The 21,763-nt window shown below is 40.3% G+C and overlaps 1 protein-coding gene across 1 annotated transcript in view; it reads right to left on the bottom strand.

Moving 5' to 3' along the window:
- celsr3 (cadherin, EGF LAG seven-pass G-type receptor 3) overlaps positions 1–21,763 on the bottom strand; it is a 98,513-nt gene that overhangs the window by 45,341 nt on the left and 31,409 nt on the right. The window contains 9 exon segments of the mRNA XM_063895085.1: positions 615–800; positions 1,493–1,662; positions 2,449–2,574; positions 3,079–3,242; positions 6,583–6,740; positions 7,120–7,134; positions 7,372–7,460; positions 8,054–8,169; positions 11,642–11,864. Coding sequence (XP_063751155.1) covers positions 615–800; positions 1,493–1,662; positions 2,449–2,574; positions 3,079–3,242; positions 6,583–6,740; positions 7,120–7,134; positions 7,372–7,460; positions 8,054–8,169; positions 11,642–11,864 — 1,247 coding nt within the window.

Genomic DNA, 21,763 nt, shown 5'->3' with positions numbered 1-21,763 from the left:
AAGCTAGTTTATGAACAATGTCTGAAACCATGCCAAGGAAGGATTTCATACCATCAAATCTTATCTGACACAAAAATGATTCGAAGCTTTAAAGTAATATAATATGTTAATGTTTTTTTAATTTGCTGATATCTTCTGCAATGATCTCCTCCACTAGCTCACAGCAGGAAGTCAGGCAGAAGTTTGTGCTTGATATTTCAGATCTGAGGATATTAAAAAGGATTTCTCGCCTTTATTCATATTAAAATGCTTCGTGATTTAAATGTAACTTATCTACTTATTCTGTATCTGCCAAACACATTAATTAGAGCTAGAAAAAAATCCTATTTCCAATTGAACGTCAATTAAGATTGTTTATCTGTTATTGGTGTTGGAAAAAACCCAGACAATTAATTGTTGAGAGAAATTAAGGCTCTTTGATTTAGCAAAGAAAATATGATAAAAACCTTGTTATTCATTTATATCTGTGCTTGCAGAGAGCACATCTGGGTTCTCATAACTGCATCCATCATATTTTAAAACATTTGCTTGCTGCCCTAGAAAAAAAGTTAATAATCCTATTTTGCAGGAACATTTAGTCTTTCCTTGTCCAAAGACTGTATCTCGTTTATTACCTGATATAGTCCGAAGTCGAGCCGCAGCGTGGCGACGTAACGTGTCTCGCGGCCGCTGCGGACATCTCGCAGCTCTAGTTGGAGGTCGTGCCACTGGCCGTCTGCGACTTTAACCTGATCCATCCGCAGACGCACCGCTCTGGTGGACCCACGGGTCACCGAGAATACCAGCTGACCATCTATCACCTGAGAGAACAGAAAAAAGACTGTGAGTTAAGGAATAAAATAACAAGAGACTGAGGTTCGTGTGTGTGCGGGAATGTGAAATTGAAATCTTGGCTGCACCCATGGATGCTGCTAATTTGATACCTTTGGATGACGAAATTGAAGAAATGTAAATCATTTAGGGACACAACCAACCTTATTTTCATATGGTTGTCTTATGTAGAAGACGATTATGTTGTATTCACCAAATAGAACCACAATGACGATGAGACATAAGTATCATCCCCATAATCGACGTGACTGCTGCTAACACATTTAGCAGCCTACGCTTCATTTTGCATCCTGCTGCAGGGTGAGATTTGGCTTAAAATGTGCAGCATTGATTCAAATCACAATATCAAATTGTTTATGGTACAGCAAAGGTGGAAAATGCTGCCATTTATGTTTTAGTGCAGCTAAAGCTCTCTAAGTTTCTGCCAATGGTAAAATAAAATAAAATACCAGTTTATTCCCTTAGGCAGAGCCAGGAAGAAGAATAACTGAATCGAGGGGGAGGCAATGAAAATGATCTCCCTTCTTGTGTGTGTGTGTGTGTGTGTGTGTGTGTGCGTGTGTGTGTGTGTGTGTGTGTGTGTGTGTGTGTGTGTGTGTGTGTGTGTGTGTGTGTGTGTGTGTGTGTGTGTGTGTGTGTGTGTGTGTGTGTTAGGGCCCACCTGGAACAGCAGGCTGGTGTACTGGCCGGCCTGAGCCTGCAGCAGCGTCCCCTCTTGCGCTCTGGTCCTGAATACCAGGCCGAGGTACCAGGGCGTGGAGATGGTCACGTCTGTCTTCAGGTCCCACCAGAGGGCACTGTTACCCAGGAAGCGATGGGGGTGTGGCATTACTGAGGGGGAGGGGGAAGTAAAGGTAGTGATTAAAAAAGGTACCGTTCCGAAACCTAATCCGTTTGAGTATCTTTTTTTTAAGTTACATATTTTGACCAAGCAGGAAAAAATGTTTGGCATCTATGCAATGATGGCATAAATGCCCCAATAAGATATGAAAGGAATTTAAAGTCAAATCAACATGTGGTCTCATGCTAACCTTTATAAGCGGAGTTTAAGTGTTTGTTATACTGCCAGGCAAACAATAAGTCTTATAACCTTTGATCATTTAGTTTGGAGAAAATACTGTATGTAGAATCAAAGGGAATCAGCTATTCACCATGTTCTTCTCGTCAGGCAACACCTTCAAAGGTTGATACTAACACATTCAGGAATGCATCCTTCCGTTGCACTTATACACTCACTTTTCTCATATACTCTAAAAGCCTACAGCTTTGAAAGCTCAGCAGTACATGCGGAAGAAATACTAGAAGAGTGCTGAAAAATGTGCTGAATTGCAGAATATGGCATTAAACTGAATGGATTAATGACTTAACACTTCTGAATCTAAACTACTGAAGTACTAAAGTGTGTAGCAGCCCATTAAAACAGGTGATTTTAACTGAAGCTAATTATTAACTAATTAGTGTACCATTAGTGTAATTAGTGATGACAAATAAAGGCCACTGAAGGTGAGAAAGAAACTGCCAATTATGTTTGCCACAGTCTCGTTTTTTATTATACATTTAATTATATGTACAGTAGAGTTTGGCTCTGGATGAAAGTAAACTCATGAATCATCTCACCGTGGCTGCAGTCCTTTCCTCCGTATCCGAGAGGACAGTCACAGGAGAAAGTCTCCCAGCTCACCCTGCAGGTTCCTCCGTTCTGACAGGGGTTGGACTTACAGAAGGGGAGCTTCGCGCTGCAGCCTATAACAAGCAACAGAGACAGTTATATCAACAGTTCAGTTAACAGAAATGTATCACTATAATGTGTCTCACCACATGCATTAAAAAAAAAAGGTATGTAGTGGTTTGCAACTAAATCATAGTGTTCACGCCTATAATTAGCTCAAAAATACAGTTACCAATGTGCATATTTAGGGCTGAAGTTTAATTGTATATAGTAGGAGCTTTAAATTATCTCTGCAAAAGCTCTGAACTTCTAAATGTCTTTCTGTTTAAAAGTACTTGACTCGCAATATCACAAAGATGGGGTGTCAAACCTTATTTTTAGAATCTTTCTTAAATTGTTTCGGTAAAGTTTAAATAAAACAACAAAATGAAATGACTGTGTTAAGTAACAGCCTGGATAAATAACTAATTACAGCTATAGTATGTGTATTAGTTGTGGGTTATTACAAAATAAGGGCCACTTTGTGTTTTTGGGCGTCGTAAACGTGTCAGGGAGGGGTGTATTCTTTCGCAGCTGACCTGGGATCGTTCCATTGTTAGCGATGAACCCAGCCAAGTCCAGCAGCTTGCTGTCAATGTGCAGCTCCTTCATACAGCCGATAAACTCCCTTGTGCCAAACGGGAAGTTGTCAGGTACGTTGGGAACTCCGCCCAGAAACAATGGACCAGTCAAATCCAGAGACCTGAGAGAGGAGGGGATAAAGAGCAAGAGGATTCAATAAGGTGGAGACGAGAGAGGAATAAGAACGGATTATCCCTCAAGGATGGAGGAGGGAAGAGATGGATGAAGGAAGCGAGGGTAGGAAAAGGAAAACACATTAAAAGAGGAAATGAGAGAGGTAAAGGGATTAAACAAACCCAGAGATTAAGTGTGTCATCACCAGAGGTATATTTCAAAAGGAACAAGAGTCGCTTGATGTTGAGAAGAAATGAGATGACAATGATGTTGTTGAGGGTAAAAGTCAGCACAGCAGGGAACAAGAGAGTGAGAGGAGAGGCAGTAAACAAACAGGAGATTAAATATTGGTAACAGCAAATATCAGGAGAAAAGAAGTAAAGGTGGATGAGAAGGAAGAGGGGAACAGGGAGACAGCAAAGGAGGAAGGCGCAGTGTAAGAAGGAGACGAAAAGCAGCAGCGACAGGGAGACGAAGGGGAAACGGATGAACAAACAAGAGATTAAGTGTGAGTTACAGCAAATATCAAGAGAGAGCAAGCGTAAAGGCGGATGACAAGACAGATGGAAGATGGTGGAGGGAAAGAAACGGTAATGTGAGGAGGAAGATGCAGGAAAACAGTTATGGGACTGCTTTAGCAGAAAAAAGAAGACAGTTTTGTTGTCATTTTTCTTTTGCATTATCTTCCCTCCCTTCCAATGTGAGTTGAAGTTTTCCTTTTAAGCTCAGTTTGGCAGCACTAGTCAGATGCAGAGCCAATAAATGCCAGTGGAATATGAATTGAAGGAACCCAGAGAGACAAAAGGCGCTGGAGTCGAGCAAACAAGATATTAAGTGCAAGTTACAGCAAATATCAACAGAGTGCCATTAAAGGACGATGTCGAGACAGTGAGGGGAGGGCAAGCTGTTAACGGAGATACAGAGATGAAACGGAGGAGGAGTGCTGAAGCATCAGGCTTTGGCCTTCCTCTTTGATCTGTCTTCTCTTCTCTCAGCCTCACTTAGAGCTGACAGAACACAGCCAACGTGATTACAGCTCACAGAGGCAAGGCCACACATCAACGCTATGACAGGCTGCTTTCTGAGTGCAGGGGTGAATATGTTTTGTGCACTTGTTTCTGTACATGTAGACATTTAGTTTGGTAGAAGAAACCAAAACCACCCACAAGTTGACTTCAGAACTTTGACAAGGTCAGACAGAACGTAGCAGATTTCTTAATGTTATTGTTTTTGTCATAAATAAGAGAATGATTGGGAGAGACAGGCTGAGAGTGATAACAAGGACTGAGCATTTATAGCAGGCAGAGAGAGCCGACGAAGAGCTAACCATCAGAGAGACACAGACAGACATGAAGGGGTAGAATAAGTCAAAGTCGGGCTTATTAAAAGCCTCAGGTCCCCAGAGCTTATCCTACAGTCCCCTCATCACACTGATCTGTCCAATAGCAAAAGTGTCTGTCAGAGTTTGAGCACGAGTTTAGAGTTTAACAGATTACAGACTGCTCAAATGGCATTAAATGGTGTTCATTTTAAGCTGTGAACATCTAACATGTCTGAGAAAATACGATTATGAAATGTAATTTTCTATCTCTGTGAAGTTGATCATTTAAAGCCATTATAAGGACAATCGATCATCAAGTGAACAACGACACATTAGATCATATAATTCTTTTTGTTCCTCGTCAACATTTGTTCATTTTTACAATCGGAAGTAACTACTATTATACGTGTCATCTTAAGGAACCAGGTAAAAAATAATCAAAATGGATAATTGCATAAAGAGCTAAAAGTGAGATCAACATAAGGAATAGGTTTTGAATAACATTTTTAAAATTACAGTATTGTAAAGGCTAGAAGTCAATGTGTTAATGTATACAAAGATGCGGGCACATCCTTTATTGTTTGAGGATGGGAAATCTGTAATACAAAATATAGTATTCAATGTAAGTTCCAATGTTGTATATGATTGGGTAAGAAATATGCTTGACTAAATTCTACAGTATAATACAGATTTTCTTGTTCTGGTTTACATTAAATGTCGTTGTGTGATTATGATTCTTGGTTAAACAGAACAGACTAAGTTACATCTCATGATAATTATGGTACTGCCTCAAATGAAGATCTGAGGAGCTGCAGAATTGATTGATCCTTATTTATTGTACTCTCAGCAGGGGTGTGAGGAGAGTTAAAAGAGGTGAGGTACAAAGACTGGCACGGGAAAAGAAACGGTTCACATAACGTGACATCAAACTGTATCCATATGAACAGTACTTTCTCCTCTTCATGTCATTGGAAATTAAATCAATACACCTTAAAACACCATATACAGCCAGAACCTAAATCTCATCAAAGCCAATACTCATATAGTAATGCTGCCATTTATCACTCAACATTATTTAATACCTGTAATCCAGCAACCTGCAGCTGCCAGCTGGCCGCTTCACACACTGAGCAGCTTTATTGGATTTCTACTAAGTCAAAAGTGCCTTTTAATATCTGTTAAGCCTCTGATGAGTCTCGGATGATGTTTAATGAAAGTTGTCTTTGCAATGAAGCTGACACACATCTTTAAAAGAAACACCCACAGCTCAGGGTCGGTGAATATTCAGTGTTTCAGATGCTGCAAGAGAGTTTTACGGAGGAATTCAGTCGAATACATTTGTTCACTAAACTTTCTGATGAACCCAAAATTCCTAAATGATAAACATGAGACTTTGGAGTCAGTTCCATGATGAATTCAACATGAAACGGTATAATGATGGCAATGACACACAACACAGTGTTATATGACATGCCATTTGCCAATGTATTACAGTGTAACTGTGCCTTTGGTCATATCCTCCAATCGGTAAGTCATGTTCTAGGTATTGTTCAGTAAGTATCCATGCATGTAATATTTTACACAATAATGGGACTTTGATATTCTATATACTAACAACTACTTTAACATTTTCTGACCATCAAAAGTAAGAAGCAGACAGCCAAAGGCATTTTACAGTTCAAATCATGATGGTCTGGTAGTATTATTAGCCTTATATCATTGCAAAATAAACAAGCGATATGGCCAATGCACCAATTTCTGAAGAGTGGTTTATTCAGTATGTTCATATGCAGCTGATCCTGTAGTTTAGTTAAGATGTTGCTACCACATTGGTTTGTTAGACCCCACAGCTTGTTTCTCTGCAGTTCATATTTGATGTGTTTTCCAAGAGACTGGATGTGGGGTGCAGTGCTCTGACTGCAGATACATTTCTATAATTTAAGGACCAGACAAATCATTTTAGTTATTGTTGGGGTAACGAACAAAAACATAAAAAGATGGAGGGCTGAAAAATGGATTAACTCACTTCTTGTTGCTGGTCTGTTTGCCCTGTGCGGCGCAGCTGTAATTTCCGAGCTGTGTACCGAAGCGAAGCGACAATGCGGTGTCACAGTCGTCTACGCTCACAACAGCAATCTTCTCATCTGACGGACCTTGGGCCTCGCCACTCATACTGCGCTTGGGCTGAACACATACACATACAGAAGATTGAAAACAGAGTACCAGAGAGCAAAACACACCACGACACCAGACAACATGCAAGAAAGAAAACAGCAGAAATAGGTAAATCTAGAGTATATATCACTGCAGTCAAACACTACAAAATAACATCAATATCTATGCTGCTACTGCACATCAGGTTAGAAAGAAAGGGGGAAGATTTAAGTTAGTAACACACACTGAGTATGGGTAGGAAAATAATGGAGTAAAATAAGATGGACCACACATTCACTCTTTACTTACTGTACGCTGGTGAAATAAAGAAATACAGAAGGAGGAACAGAAAGAAAAAGAAAGAGAGAGAAGGAGGTGTATGTGCACCCTGTCACACACTCATACTCACATAGCGTGTAGCTGGCTGAGGAAATGAAAGAATATGAAGAAAATTAAAGGAGATGTGTGGCGAATATGCATGAGTGAAATGGTTTCAAGCAAACGCCCACATGAAGAATATGCACACACAAACACTTCATCTCGATTAAAAAAAGTAATGCAAATGCAAATAATCACAAGTAAAACATCAACGAAAAGATGACATCAGAAACAGAAAGGATCAGAACTCTAAATGGTGTATGACACATAGATGTGAACGCACCTTGTTGTAGTAATGGATGTGCACAGTATGCCAGTTGCCATCGCTCACACCGCCGGGCAGGAAGGGACTCACCTGAGTGGAGGATTCACCTGCAGGAGGACCCATGAAGTTTGTGTCAAAACTTAAGCAGAAAATAATAATAATTTATAGCTACATTACAAATTGATGTATTTCTCTAAAACATCTAATTGCTGCTTTGGTTTAATTTGTATTTGTATACCACGGTAAATTAAACCCTGAACATTATTTATTATAATCTTCTTTTTGCTGATCTTTATTTTAATATACTTCTATTTCCAGCTCCAATTGTACAGGTAGCAAACATTGCAAACATGTGGCATTTAGGCTAATCTGACATAATAACTCTATAAACCTGTAAATTATGGTAGTTCCCCATGTCTGCAGGGTGGAGCCAGATCACACATCACACTAAGGAATAGTGTTTCAAAATTGGGTCTTTAGAGTTTACTGTTTGTCTGATACCCAATTTTGGCTAAACTCTCCCACCCATAACATATTATAATCCTGATTTTGATCCTATACATAAAAAATGAAATGAAACACACCCTTGGAGAACAAAACTACATCTTTCTATCTCCGGGGTATTATGGTCCTTATGAATATCGGAAATAGTAGAGGCCCACAGAAACACAATCACACATTAAGTTATACTGTATTGTACCTGTGGAGTATTTGAGCACCACTTGTCTGTCTTGGATCTCCAAGGCAATGAAGTCATGTTTCTCATTGAAGCGTCCGTTATAGAAGAGAAGGCCACTATTCTCCAGGGTGGCAAAACTAGAAAAAAGAACACACGCACAAACCCACATCCATTATAAAATCAGTTCATGTAATAGAAGTATTTATATTGTGATCATCCAAATAAAGTACAAATAAATCAAATAGTACTGTACGACATAGTTATGTTTTATTTAGCATGGTAAAAAGACTTCTGTAAGCCTCATCAAACGCTTCTTATAGAGGAAAGCTGCAGGCCTCCTTTCCCTCCTGAGCTGGGGAGAGTCATACTTTAGATATTTTATAGCAAGGCCGAGGGGACATGGGGAGTCCAAGGCTGCCATGTTAACATACCCTGATCAAAAGAACATGTTTGCTTTTTTTGATACTACAGCACAGAAGACACATCTTCCCTCCAGGCAACAAGATGCAGAGAGACTCACACTGCAAAAGATGCCTTCGTCTAGGCGTACCATGTTTCCAAAAATATTCATCCAGTATTAAAATGTTTTTAAAATAAATGCCTTCCTGTATGAACGTGTGGCCTAAACTGAAGTCCTTTAATAAAAATATTTCCTCTACCTACTTATCATCATCATCATCATCTCTATTTTCCATCCTTGGTGTAAACATCCACCAGAGATCAATGTGAGCGTAACCGTAGATGCATTACTGCAACACAGCAGTGTGAAGAAGAGCACTTCATCGATACTTCTATCACACTTTTATCCGCCTGATATCTGAGAATGATGTCATTGTCTAAAATAAACCCTGGGTTATTCAATAGCTAAGATGTGTCTTGTTTACATGCTCCACTGTAGCTCCAACAGTATTGTGGCATCCTATCTAGTTGTACGAAGATGTTATCTCCTCAAGCCATTAGAAAAAGTGTAACATGAGATTTGCAGAATAAATGGAGATTGTGCGTGGATTCAGGGAAGCAAAAATGAAAAAGCATCACAAATCAAGACAAAGAAGCCAGCTTTCAAAGACAAAAAAACCCAAATATTCTCTATAAGCTGAATGTTTTTCTTCAAAGCAATAACGTTCATTAAGGCTTATCAGACATGCATTCAAATGTGTATTTCTTCAATTCTCTTAGCTGAGCAGCTACTGACAACTTGAAATATGTAGTAGTTGCAGCAACCTCATATAAAATACTCCTGCACGACTTGCACTCATTAGGGCATATCAATACTATCACAGCGCAATAAAACACAGCCATATTTCCAAGTGGTTACCGCTACTGAAGGTCTCAAGCAGCATTTGGGTGAAAGATGAAAATGAAAATGTCTTTGCAGTGGAGAAATAAACTGCTGTGGGAGAAAGTGTGTGACATGAATAATGAGTGAGTCCTGTTTGGCCCTGATGTAGAATCCAGGCCAAGGAGTTTAGCCAGCAGCAAACAGGAGGCTAAATAAAACACTGACGTGAGGGGAAGAAGACTCCCAGTCAGCTCGTCTACTGTACAGTTTAGCCCGGCTAAAAGTGTCTCCATCAGATAATGTGAAAGTAACTTACCCAGCAAAAATGGGATTAAGATCAAGGGCTTAACTGTCTGTCCCATGTACTAAAGAACCATGGCAATTAAGCTTTTCAAGCATCAAATGCTCTGCCCTCAGCCAATCATCGCTGTTTCAGTCAATTATTTTAGAAGGTGGCTAAAGACACCTGTTTAGAATAATTTTACTGTAAATTGTATACAATGTAGTATTTTCCACTTTGTTTTGTGTGCTCAGGTAGTTATGTTATCCTCTATGATTTTTGTATGGTCATTTGAACAGTGCCCTTGTAAAGCACTTTCTGTGGAGAGAGCTTTATGAATCCATTTAACTCACTCACTAGAGCAACACACTGAAACTGTAAAAATGGAGCATGGCAGGGCTCAAGTAGAACAATACATCCTTTTAAAAAGACACCATGATTGTAGTTTATTAGTTCTCAAGTTACTCACTTTTTTCCAAAGTTTGGGAGTTTTAACAAATCTGCCACCATTACTCCAAGGGAGAAATTATACCACAACTCCTCTCAACTCTCACAAAATGGAGCTTCTCTTCAACAATGAACCAGTCACATCGCACTTTAATCCTTGACTTACATCACTGATAGACTGGTGGTCACAGATCAATGAAACACATCCCATGTCCCGGCTTCACGCACCAGCAGTGCACAAAAACTCATTTGGCCAGAATACTATGAACGAAACGTCTCATAGCAACCACTCCATGGTCGCCACACAAGCCTAGCAACAACCCCATGGGCAATGTCACCTTAGCAACTATCATAAGACGACATCACCCATGGCAACCATCCCATAAGTCCACTCTTAAGGACCACTTCCGATATCCCTTGGACGACCACTCGCATGTCAAGAGGTGAATGAGCAGCAGTGGTGGAAGAGACAAAGACTCAGAGAGGATCACTGACTTCTGCAGCGACGTATTGTTTCATCTGCAGTCACAGAGAACACGCTGAGGCTCGGTAGTGCAACTGGCAAAGCGTAAAGACATGCAGGCAAACTCATCTCAATCAAATGTCTGTACGGGTTTCATGTAGGTTAATATTGTTGTGATAAAATGTGGAGATTTTAAACTCAAAACTTCCGTTCAAAGGTTTTATACATATCTGCCGTATACATCTGTTTATACGTAATATATGCATCTGCCCATACCTCCTCATTCAACAGTGTAAAGTATTTAAATACTTTCAATGTATTCCACATATGTATATATTTCACATCCTCAAATCTTTATTGTTGTTATTGTAAATATTCTTCTCTGTTTTTGCACTATTTTATTTATCTTATTTGCACCATGTATGTTGAGTTGTTGGAGGAGCATGGGACATAAGATTTTCATTGCCAACATATACGCTGTATATGCTGTGCATATGACCAATAAAACCTTGAAACCTTGAACCTTGAAACCTTTTAAAAGCTCAAAAAAGAGTTTAATCCGAGCCATGTTTCCAGCTAGAAAATGTAATGTACTATCCCAATTTTGTTTTGTTTCTGTTTTTTTGTCAGAGCGAGATCATTTTCGTCAGAGTTTTGACCCCTTCACAGAAATAGCATCGGGTCACAAGAAACACAGCATTTGACTTTGGAGTCTTTGCTGAAACAGAAAGGTCTGAAACAGGAGCATGCAGGGTTGATAAGATTTTAGATAAGAAGAGAGAGTTCAAAGTGAGAGAGCAGAGGAGATGTTACTGAAACCAGTAAATTGACGGATGAAAGGGGAGAGAGAGGAGAAACCGCACATCTAACCGGAGAGGAGAGTGAAGGCAGGGGGAAACCATGAATAATAGGATCGATCTCTGAGATGAAATAAATAGATTAAAGCAAAGAGGGGAGAGAGACTCCGAAAGAGGAAGAGAAATGAGTATCAAAAGGAGTGGTTATGGAACTCTATCTGAGCGCAACTGCATGAGGACAGATGGAGGAAGATGAAAAGGAAGGGAGGTAGCAAAATCCAAACAAAAAATGTCAAAAATAGACAAGACTAAAATAAGATAAAACGTTGTATCTACTCACGTTAACGAGATGGACAGGTGAAATCTCTGTCTGAGGCCCCGGAACATGGCGAAGGACTTGGGTGGGAAGGAGCGGGCGGTGACAGTGCAGTATGGACGCTCGTAGCCTCCTGCTGGACACTCGCAGCGGAAACCCCCGCCAGAAAGCTCCCGACACGTCCCTCCATTACGACACAAACCTGGCACACACCTGCCCTGCCGCCGGTCAAACTCACAACGGTCACCTGAGGGTTAAAGATAAAGCATTTTCATTATAAATTCATGACCTATACCTCTGTTCAACCACTCTGAGAATTGCAATAACACTATCACAAAATGAAAGTATGTGGGGGATTATCAAGTCTTATTCATTTATTATCAAAGATTTCCCAAATGTTTTTGATCAAAATAATTTAATAAAGCATCCTTTATTGTTTCAAAATAAAATGATTTTTTTTTGTTTGTTTTTTTGTGCTGATTTTCTCTGCAGTATAATTTGACAGTTTTGCCCTTTTTTGTGCTTTCTCAACTGAGACTGCAGGCAATTCATTATCATAAGCTCTGACCCCACTGCACTCATTGGCATGTCCTCTACAACAAACCCATTCTGTGCAGCCAAGCATCGTTCACACCAGAGCAAACAGAGCTTTATTTCAAATTTAAGTTCAGATATTAAGGTGTGTGTGCAAAATTTGAATCATGGATGGCCTGAAATATTGTGATGGCTATTATTATTATTATCAATAGTCTGGAAGCATGATGTACTTGCATCATGCATGTTGGACCAACACAGTGTGCGTTCTGACTGAGTCTGATAACTGCACTGCTAGCTAACCGGTAAGTTAAGGTAGCATTGAAATTGTTAGTTCATGTTTGCCGGACAATAGTTGAATTCCATTGTTGACTGCTAAATTAGCATAATAAGGAGGATAAACCCTGAAAGACCCTGAAGTAAAAAAATATTCCCTTATTCCCTCCCAAACATTTTTATGAAAATAGGCAGGGCATACATAGCTAGGCATAAACAGTAACACAATCAGCTGGACCTTAAACACACATCACATTAAAGCTTTCTGTAGGTTTTGAAGAGGATACTTAACTTGAGGGTCTTGAAATTGCCCCCAATCTATAAAGCTGTGGTTCGTTTTACATGTTAACTGCTTAAGAGATTGCTGCTGGTTTTATTTCAGGCAGTGAGCTGCTGTCAGCAGACGCTTTAAATATAAATGGCTTGATTAAACTGTGGAGCAGGGAGCTGATTCCTGAGGAGTAAGATCAACTGTTGTAGAGGACTAACCTTACAATCCTTTAAACGAACACAGAATAGAAGTTGTAACAAAATTAAAGCTGAATAAATACTCAGTGAATTGCATTTGAAAGTGTATGTCTGCAGCAGAAAGGAGGAAAAAGTATTTTCATGCATACTGCAAATCTGTTGCTTTAGTGTACGAAAAAAAAACAACACAAACAAGTCTGCAGACAAGAATAAACACAGATTTGGCTGCCAGTCAAGCAAGCGCCAGTCTGAAATTTCTCGAGAGGCAAAAACACCCACACAACACACACAAACACACATATACACACAGATACACAATCACCCACATAAAAAGGTGTGTAGGAGTGTTCGTTTTTCACCTTTCCTTGAGCATATTTGGACACACACATTGTCTGACATTAGGCAGCTGCACAAAAACACACACACACACACACACACACACACACACACACACACACACACCCAGTTCACTCCATATAAAAAACAGCAGACATGGTTTATAACTAGCCTTCAGACACATGACTCCTCAAGGATTCATTTAACAACCTGCCGACAACACGCACACAAACACAGCAAAAATATCAAGTAATCAAACCAAAATGCATTCTCATTAATAAAAGATGTAATACAGACTCTTTTGGTTTTCAAACAAAGATGCTGACCCCTTGGACCTCTCTCTAATATTACGCTTGTTTAATTTTATTTCTGTTTCTCACACACACACACACACACACACACACACACACACACACACACACACACACACACACACACACACACACACACACACACACACACACACACATCATTTCCCCCTGCCCTCAAGGCTGTCGGGTTTTATCATGTAGCCGTCTCTGTTGACGGTTTGTTTGTGCTGCTTTTAAATGCCAAAATGCCCACTGGCAGGGTCCTCACAGCCTCACACAAAAACATGCAATCGCACACACACACACACACACACACACACACACACACACACACACACACACACACACACACACACACACACACACACACACACACACACACACACACACACACACACACACACACATACACACACAATCATAAGCAACCACACACACACAGATGACGTACAGTGCTGCTGCTGTTACAAGTCAACAGAAGCCTTCAGCTTTCCTCATGATGGTTTGGACTCAAACAGTATCTGACATACAAAAGACATGGACACACAGACAATCTCTGACACAAAGTTGACACACATACACAAACACCTGAGGGCAAGTCATGACCACACACACAAATGAACAAGTCATACACACAGAGACACACTGAGGAAAAAGCTCACACTCTGATACTGAGCATGTGTGACACATACAACACAGACTGAAGCCCACAGTGAGATTGTGCTTGAATTACATCCGTCTCTCCTCCTCTATGTCAGGGATACAAACCGCCAAAATTGAAAGTGCTCAGGTTTGAAGTTAGGGGGCAAGTTAAGCTTTTATTTTGCTCATGATTCCACGCAACATTTTGGGCACAATTTTGAGATTATCAAAACATAAAATTGGTGTTCTAAAACCAACGGGGTTATGGTCTTGTTCAAACGCAGCTTAGACCTCTCTCTCTAGGTTAGCGTACTGTGGGGTCTCTATTCAGGGTAAGAAAATAGCGTTTGTGAGCATTTATGCACCCATGGTCGCTGACCCTACTCATTTTGCCTGGTTGACCAGTGAACTACTCAGCCTATCAGATTACTTGCTTATTATAGGCTCGGGTATGAATACAGTTTTTGATCGCTATTTGGACAGGTCTAACCCACGCATAACAAGAGCACAGGCTGCATCCTCGTCGTCCTTGGTTAATTATGCTAACGAATTAAACCTTGTGGATATTTGGAGGAGGCAGAACCCCACCGCTAGAGATTACACCTGCTTCTCCCCTTTCCACAAAATGTTTTCGAGAATTGATTATATTCTCTCCACTCCAGATTTGGTCCCAGCGGCTGGCACGGTTGAATTTCTACCACGTAGCGTTTCCGATAATAATGCAATATTGACTACTTTTGACTCCACTCAAAGTAGGTCGTCCAGATGGAGGTTCAATACCACTCTGCTTAAAAATGAAGAATACATTTCACAACTCAAACCCAAATTGAAGGAATTTATTGGCTTTAATAAGGATTCAGTTTCAGACCCAGAATGGCTTTGGTCAGCCATTAAAGGCTTCCTACGGAATAATGCCATCAGTGTCACGTCCCACCTTAAAAAAAGCAGATTACATGCAATCTTTCGTTTAGAACAGTCATGGGACTCTTTAGAAAAAGACCTTAAGTCTCACTATAGTGAGTAGACAGAGTCCAAATTGCACGCTGAGCAGACAGAATTAAACAGTCTACTGCGGCAACGCGTGGAATATTTGATGCACACTACAAAGCATAGATACTAAACTGACGGCAGTAGACCAAGTCGCCTCCTCGCTTTAACATTTAAGTGGCAGGAGAGCAAATTTAACATCTCATCAATAAACTGTTCAGTAAAGGGACTGGTTTCCAAAACTGCCGACATAAATAGCGCCTTTAAATCGTTTTTTGCTAAACTGTATACCTCGGAGGATAGATTCTCCGAAGACCTGTATCACTCTTTCTTTGACGATTTAAATGTAACCACTTTATCAGCTGAAGAATCTACAGACTTAGATGCCCCTATATCATTAGAGGAGTTGCATGAAGCAGTTAAATCAACTAATAGGGGATGCTCCCCAGGAATAGACGATCTTACTGCCGAACTGTACCTAGAACTATGGGACATCCTGGGCCCAATTTGGCTGACCACTGTCAATTCTGCCATAGAGAAGGGCTGCTTTCACAAAGATTTCAACACTGCCCTTATCTCAGTCCTTCCTAAACGGGGCCAAAATCCCCAAGATTGCGCAAACTATAGACCAATATCCCTGATTTAGCAGATATGAAAATGTATGCCAAGGTTATTGCTGTGCGATTGGGGAGAGTCATGGGAGCTTTGATCAATCCAGACCAAACTGGCTTTTAAAAGGGCCGATTAGCATCGGACAATGTTCGCCGTGTCCTACATATCATTTTTGAAACGAAAAAGACGGCCACACCCGCTGGACTCCTGTTTCTCGATGCCGAAAAGGCATTTGACCATCTGGAATGGAGATATTTATGGAACGTTTTGGATGCTAACCCTTCTGCGAGGGTCTCCATAGGTGGACATTTTTCTGACCTCTTTAATATCTTCTGTGGGTCCAGACAACGCTGCCCTGCCTCACCTTTAATACTCAATCTGTCATTGGAACCACTGACCCAACATATAAGGCAGCGCGCATTGGTTTCTCCAATTACGATAGGCACTACGTCACACTCGTTGCCTATGTACGCTGATGACATTCTGGTGTTCCTTTCGGATCTACAAAACTCCCTCCCAATGTGTTTAAGATCTTAGAACACTTCAGCATTATCATTTTCTCTGGTTTTACTATTTATAGGTTTGTCTTTGAGTTAAAAAATTTTTTTTTTTTCATTGTATTCTATAAACCACTTACAACATTTCTCTGTGTTGGAATTCAACAAACACTGGGATGGCTGCCATACATGTAGAGATAAGTTTAAAAATGTGGAGGGGTCTTGTAATACACCCTGTAAAACCGACACTGTCCAAGATTAATTAACTATTGGCAGTAGGACGCTGTCTCACTCCCTCAGCTGTCTGGGAAGGACTCAATGGGGAAACAGGTGCCGTGCAATCCGCTCAGCAGGGAATGGAGCCCAGTATGAGCGACATACTGACGCCTGGGCTGCAAGGTATGGAGGGTGTTCACACTGGGTGCTGTGCCACCGACTGTCAGGCTTCGAGTGACACATTACGCACACACCAGGTTAAATCAGAGTATGACGAGCAGCTCTGTCTCTGGTTTTCCATGCATCAGTTGCTCACTTTATAATCATCTGTCCATCCTACGGTTTATCACTTCATTCTGCCACGCCACGTCTCTCCTCATGCCACCGGGCAGCCGATATCTGCCAGTTACTGCATGACAAACATACTCCCTCACACCAATAAATCACCCTGAGGGAACACACACACACACACACACACACACACACACACACACACACACACACACACACACACACACACACACACACACACACACACACACACACACACACACACACACACAGCTCAGCAAACAATAGCCCAAGGACATTAAAATGATCGCATCAGTCTGTCCTTGTTTAGCTTTCTCTCATCCTCTCTCCCATCTCACATTAAACTTATACCTCTACGTGAGTACACACAATAGGGAACCAATTAAATAGCAAAACACACACACACACACACACACACACACACACACACACACACACACACACACACACACCCTGTCTTTGTCTGTTGCACCCATGCATCCAGACAGACCCTCCTCATTAATATTTAAATAAATAAATAGACATTAATACTCATGAATTATGCGTGAGATGAGAGTTAAACACACACACTCACACACAAAATCAAATGCTGGGTTAATTATGCACGCCCAGTTGCACAAAGGTTGACAGACTGGCATGAAATATATTGAAGAGGGAAAATGGATAATAACAGAACAAACACACACCTCTGTGCCCACAAAAAAACTTCTACATACACACACACACACACACACACACACACACACACACAGACACACACACACACACACACACACACACACACACACACACACACACACACACACACACACACACACACACACACACACACACACACACACACACACACACACACACACACACACACACACAGCCTAATGAGAGACAGTACAGCAGAGCAGACATGATTTCAGACTGACTCAACAAAATTCTCTCATCTTTTGTCCAGATGGTGTGAGGGCGTCGATTTCACCGAGGCTATTACAAATATCTCTGGGCGAAGGAAACAAACACACACTTATACTGCAGCAGGACAGAGAGCCGTCTTGACTTTGGTCAGTACATCCTCATTCGGCTCAGCTTGCAGACTCACAGGGACACAAAGGGCAAGCGATTACGACACAAACCGTGAGTGTCCGATGGAAAGATGGCACTTCCACTTTGCTGAAAACCCCAAGTTTGAGAGGCTGGAACCAGTTAATATAATATAATCCAGTTTGATAAATGACTTAATTCAATAGCAACGTTTTTGTTTATAATTTAACTTGCTTATTAACCAAAAAGTGTCATTATTGTCCTATTAAACCGAATACATGTTGAATATTTTGCCCTTTAAGCAACAGGAGTCCGAAAAGGTATCTACACTTCGACCGGCTACTAGATTTAAATGCTGCTTACATGTTAATGCATCAGTAACACTAACCTGTTGAGTTGTGTATGATAACAGTTGTAAGAGGACCCTTTTGGATCACTTTGTTAGTAACAGTTCTGTTTATAGTCAAATTTAGAATGATTTTATATGTAATAGGGTATTTATACACAAAATTCTCCACCAAACACATCCACAAAGACTTAAAAACAAAAGGCAACACACCAAACAAAAAGCTCAAAATGCTTTTCAAGTCTGAAAACTTCTGAGTCTCTGTTGGCTCTTTAGTTTCAAAGAGTGCTATTTCCTATCACCCCTTCATTTTTCCTCACATCTTACTCCTCTCGTTGTTCCTTCCTTCCTTTATCATTCTTCTCTGAACCTTGCATTACTATAAAAAAAAATGCTCCATGCTTTACTCTTCCTCTCCCCTTCCTCTCTTCCCATATCTTCCCATTTCATGTTTCTCTTCTTCCTCCCTCTGCTTAATGCATTCACACCACCCCTTCATTCACGCCCATGTTTTATTCATCAAAGCCAGCATTCTTCAACCACCCCCCCCCCACCCCCCCGGCGTCTTAGTTTGCTCCGCCCACCCACCCACCCCAACTCCCCCCTCCTCCACCCCAACACATGGTACATCCCTAGAGGGCCTTTACTCTCTCAGTTGCTTTGCTTCTCTGCTTCCTCTAGTCTTCTCTCATAGGGCTCGCTCCCGTTATTTGATGCTCTCTTTTTTCTTTTGCAACGCCACAAGAAAAAGTGCCTCCAATGATTTTTGAGTTATAGGTCATTGATTTTATAGAATATAATGTCAGGCGATGTTTCTGAACAGCAAAAGGAGACTTTGTGGAACCATTTAAGCTTCTTCGCTTCTTTCACTCTATTATTTGCTTGACAGTGCCTTCCTTGTTGTACCTTTCCTGCTACTTTTTATTTTCTTTATTATTCTCTTCCAATTCAATCTCCTTAATACTCCTCTATTTGTTATTTTCTCTTTAGAGCAGAATTGAACCTCCTCTTTATTATTCATCTTTAGTTTCAGCCTTCTGTAATTTATTTCAATCTCTCTGTAACAAATAGTTTTAGTCACGTCCCCTTCTGTTGCGTATCTCCTCTCTCCTAATCCCATTCACCAACATTACACCAACTGCAGCAGAATTTAAGATTATATTTTGACATTGGAAATCCCTTCCTTGACAGTAAAATCGCTTCAAAAGTTATTTGTTGTGAGGAAAGAAAAAGTCTCCTTTTTGATCTTGCTGTATTTCCCTTCCAAACAAGCCTCCATCTGCCTCAAAGCCCCCACCCTATTCTCAATCGTTTGCAGCTTTCCCTTCTGCTCCCTTCTTAACATTTCTTGATGTGCTTTTTCCCCATTTCCACTTTTGATCTGCTCGCAATCCTCTTTTGCCCATTATTTTTTAGCTTGTGTGAGATGATTGTATCCAAGATATTGATAAGTATTTAGCTCCCATATTTAGATTCTCTTTAGCGCTCCTCTGTATTCACCCTGCAGCATTTTATTTGACTTTTTATGCCACTAGTCTTGGACTTTTCTCTTTTTAATGTGTATCCTTTTCATATGCAAGGGTGAACAATTCACATTTTCTTCCCAAACTTGGAAAGTCCAATTATTCCTGTTCAATGCTCAACTGAAAACAGGTATTCCCTTTGCATGTAAATCTCAACAAATGTGGAATCAGAAATGTAAACATTTAATTATAAAGTTTGCATGGTTGAGGTATGTTATGGATTCACAAGAACACAAATAATTGAGTAGTCATGTAAACGAAAGTCTGAAACCCCCACAAATACTCCAACATGCACTTCTAACTGTTCCATAAATATACTGTACCTTAGTTGATTTTTTACTTTAGCATAATACGCTGTAATTACAGGCTCAGCATTCACTTCTTATTCTTCACATGTCACACACATCTCCCACAAATACCCTAGAGGGGCCTGAGGTACAATCCCTCCCCCCTACCCTTTCCCTCCCGACATGCTCTGCAACTTATCTCACAAAAACTAATTTGGTCTCCTCTCTCCTTCCTTACACACTGTTTGATGCACTTATCCATCTCAATTCCGCAAATAACGTCCCCTGCAGTGAATTCTTTCATATAGCAAACACATTTCCAAATCATGTCTATTATGTATTAATATGTCTATATTTCCACTGCTAAACCTGCGCTCATTCTAAACCTCCTTCTCCAACATGGCGGTCTCCTTGATCTGGCTTTTTCGTTTTTACCAATTACTCAGCACTTTGTTTACTTCACTCTCCAGAAAGTCATTTATTATCCTTGCATGCTTGCTCCCTCTCTCGTACACACACATTCACAGCCAACGCTTTACTATATTTTAATTTCCCCCAAGTCATTTACTCTACCTCTCTTTTACTTATATACACTCACACAATTCATTCCGTGTTACCATTTTCTAGACTCATTTGGTCTCATTCGGGCACAATCACTCGCACACACTCTTTCGATTAAGGACCTCTGAAATGAATGTCACTGAGACCACCGAATCCATCCCATACCATTATCTGTCTGCCTCCTGCTCTCCCCTGCTCTTGCCTGGTATTATTTACCAAAGAAACCCATCTCTCTCCTCCTCAAACTTTCTTTTAAATGTCTTCCTTCGTCTAACTCCATCTCCTGCAGGATATGCATTAGATTATCTTCACATAACATACCATTCGGCTTTTCACGCTTTGAAATGTGATCTTTATCCACCTTTTATGAACTCAATCGTCTATTTTCCTCGAGTCCTGCCGCTTACCACCCAGCAGCCTGTCTCTGACATTTGTCCTCTCTGAATATCTAAATCCTCACATTGTTTCTTATCATCCCCAAATTAATTGAGTTTTCATTAGACTTTTCTTTCTATTCATTATTTTTTCTCCGCAAATGCACTTTAAATGACTCCATTCTCCACACAGCCCATTCTTAGATTATTGTTATTTGCTGCTGTGTGTTGTGATTAATTCTACGGGAAGGGTGATTAAAATTGTTCTAACATAAGTCGTTAATCCCTAAATTACTTTTGTTTCCACTTAAACCTTTTGGACAACTTGCCTAAAAGCAAAAAGTTAAAAATAGTTCAATAAATTAAACAAATCTAAATTAATATGGTAGTGAAAGTCCTTAGTCTAAAGTCCCAAAATATCAATAATTTCTTGGCTTTACATGTGGGAGTTGTAAGTTGCTTAGAACATAATGAGCTCAGATTAGCTAAATAATTACAGTAGCTCTGACTTCATGGTTCAGTTCTGCCATTGGGCATATGTTTAGAAAGCTGAAAATAGTTTCTGCTTTATCACAGACTTTGACACTGTGCACCACGGAAAGAACAATTAACCCTTTTACAGATCTGTCAGTTGTATATTATTCTCTCCTCTGTACCTGCTCTTTACTTTCAGTCATATCTGGCCAAACACAAAGTATTCTCCTCTTCCTCTGTATTCATCACCAACCTTCCTTTCATCCGAACTAATTTACTTGCTGGCTCTATCTCCATTGTCTTTGTCCTTCCTTAACCAAACTGATTTATTCTCACAGCAAAGTCCTCAATCTCA

Source organism: Eleginops maclovinus, chromosome 1 (assembly GCF_036324505.1).
Source record: "Eleginops maclovinus isolate JMC-PN-2008 ecotype Puerto Natales chromosome 1, JC_Emac_rtc_rv5, whole genome shotgun sequence".
Classification (NCBI taxonomy): domain Eukaryota; kingdom Metazoa; phylum Chordata; class Actinopteri; order Perciformes; family Eleginopidae; genus Eleginops; species Eleginops maclovinus.
This window is presented reverse-complemented; position numbering and strand designations above follow the sequence as displayed.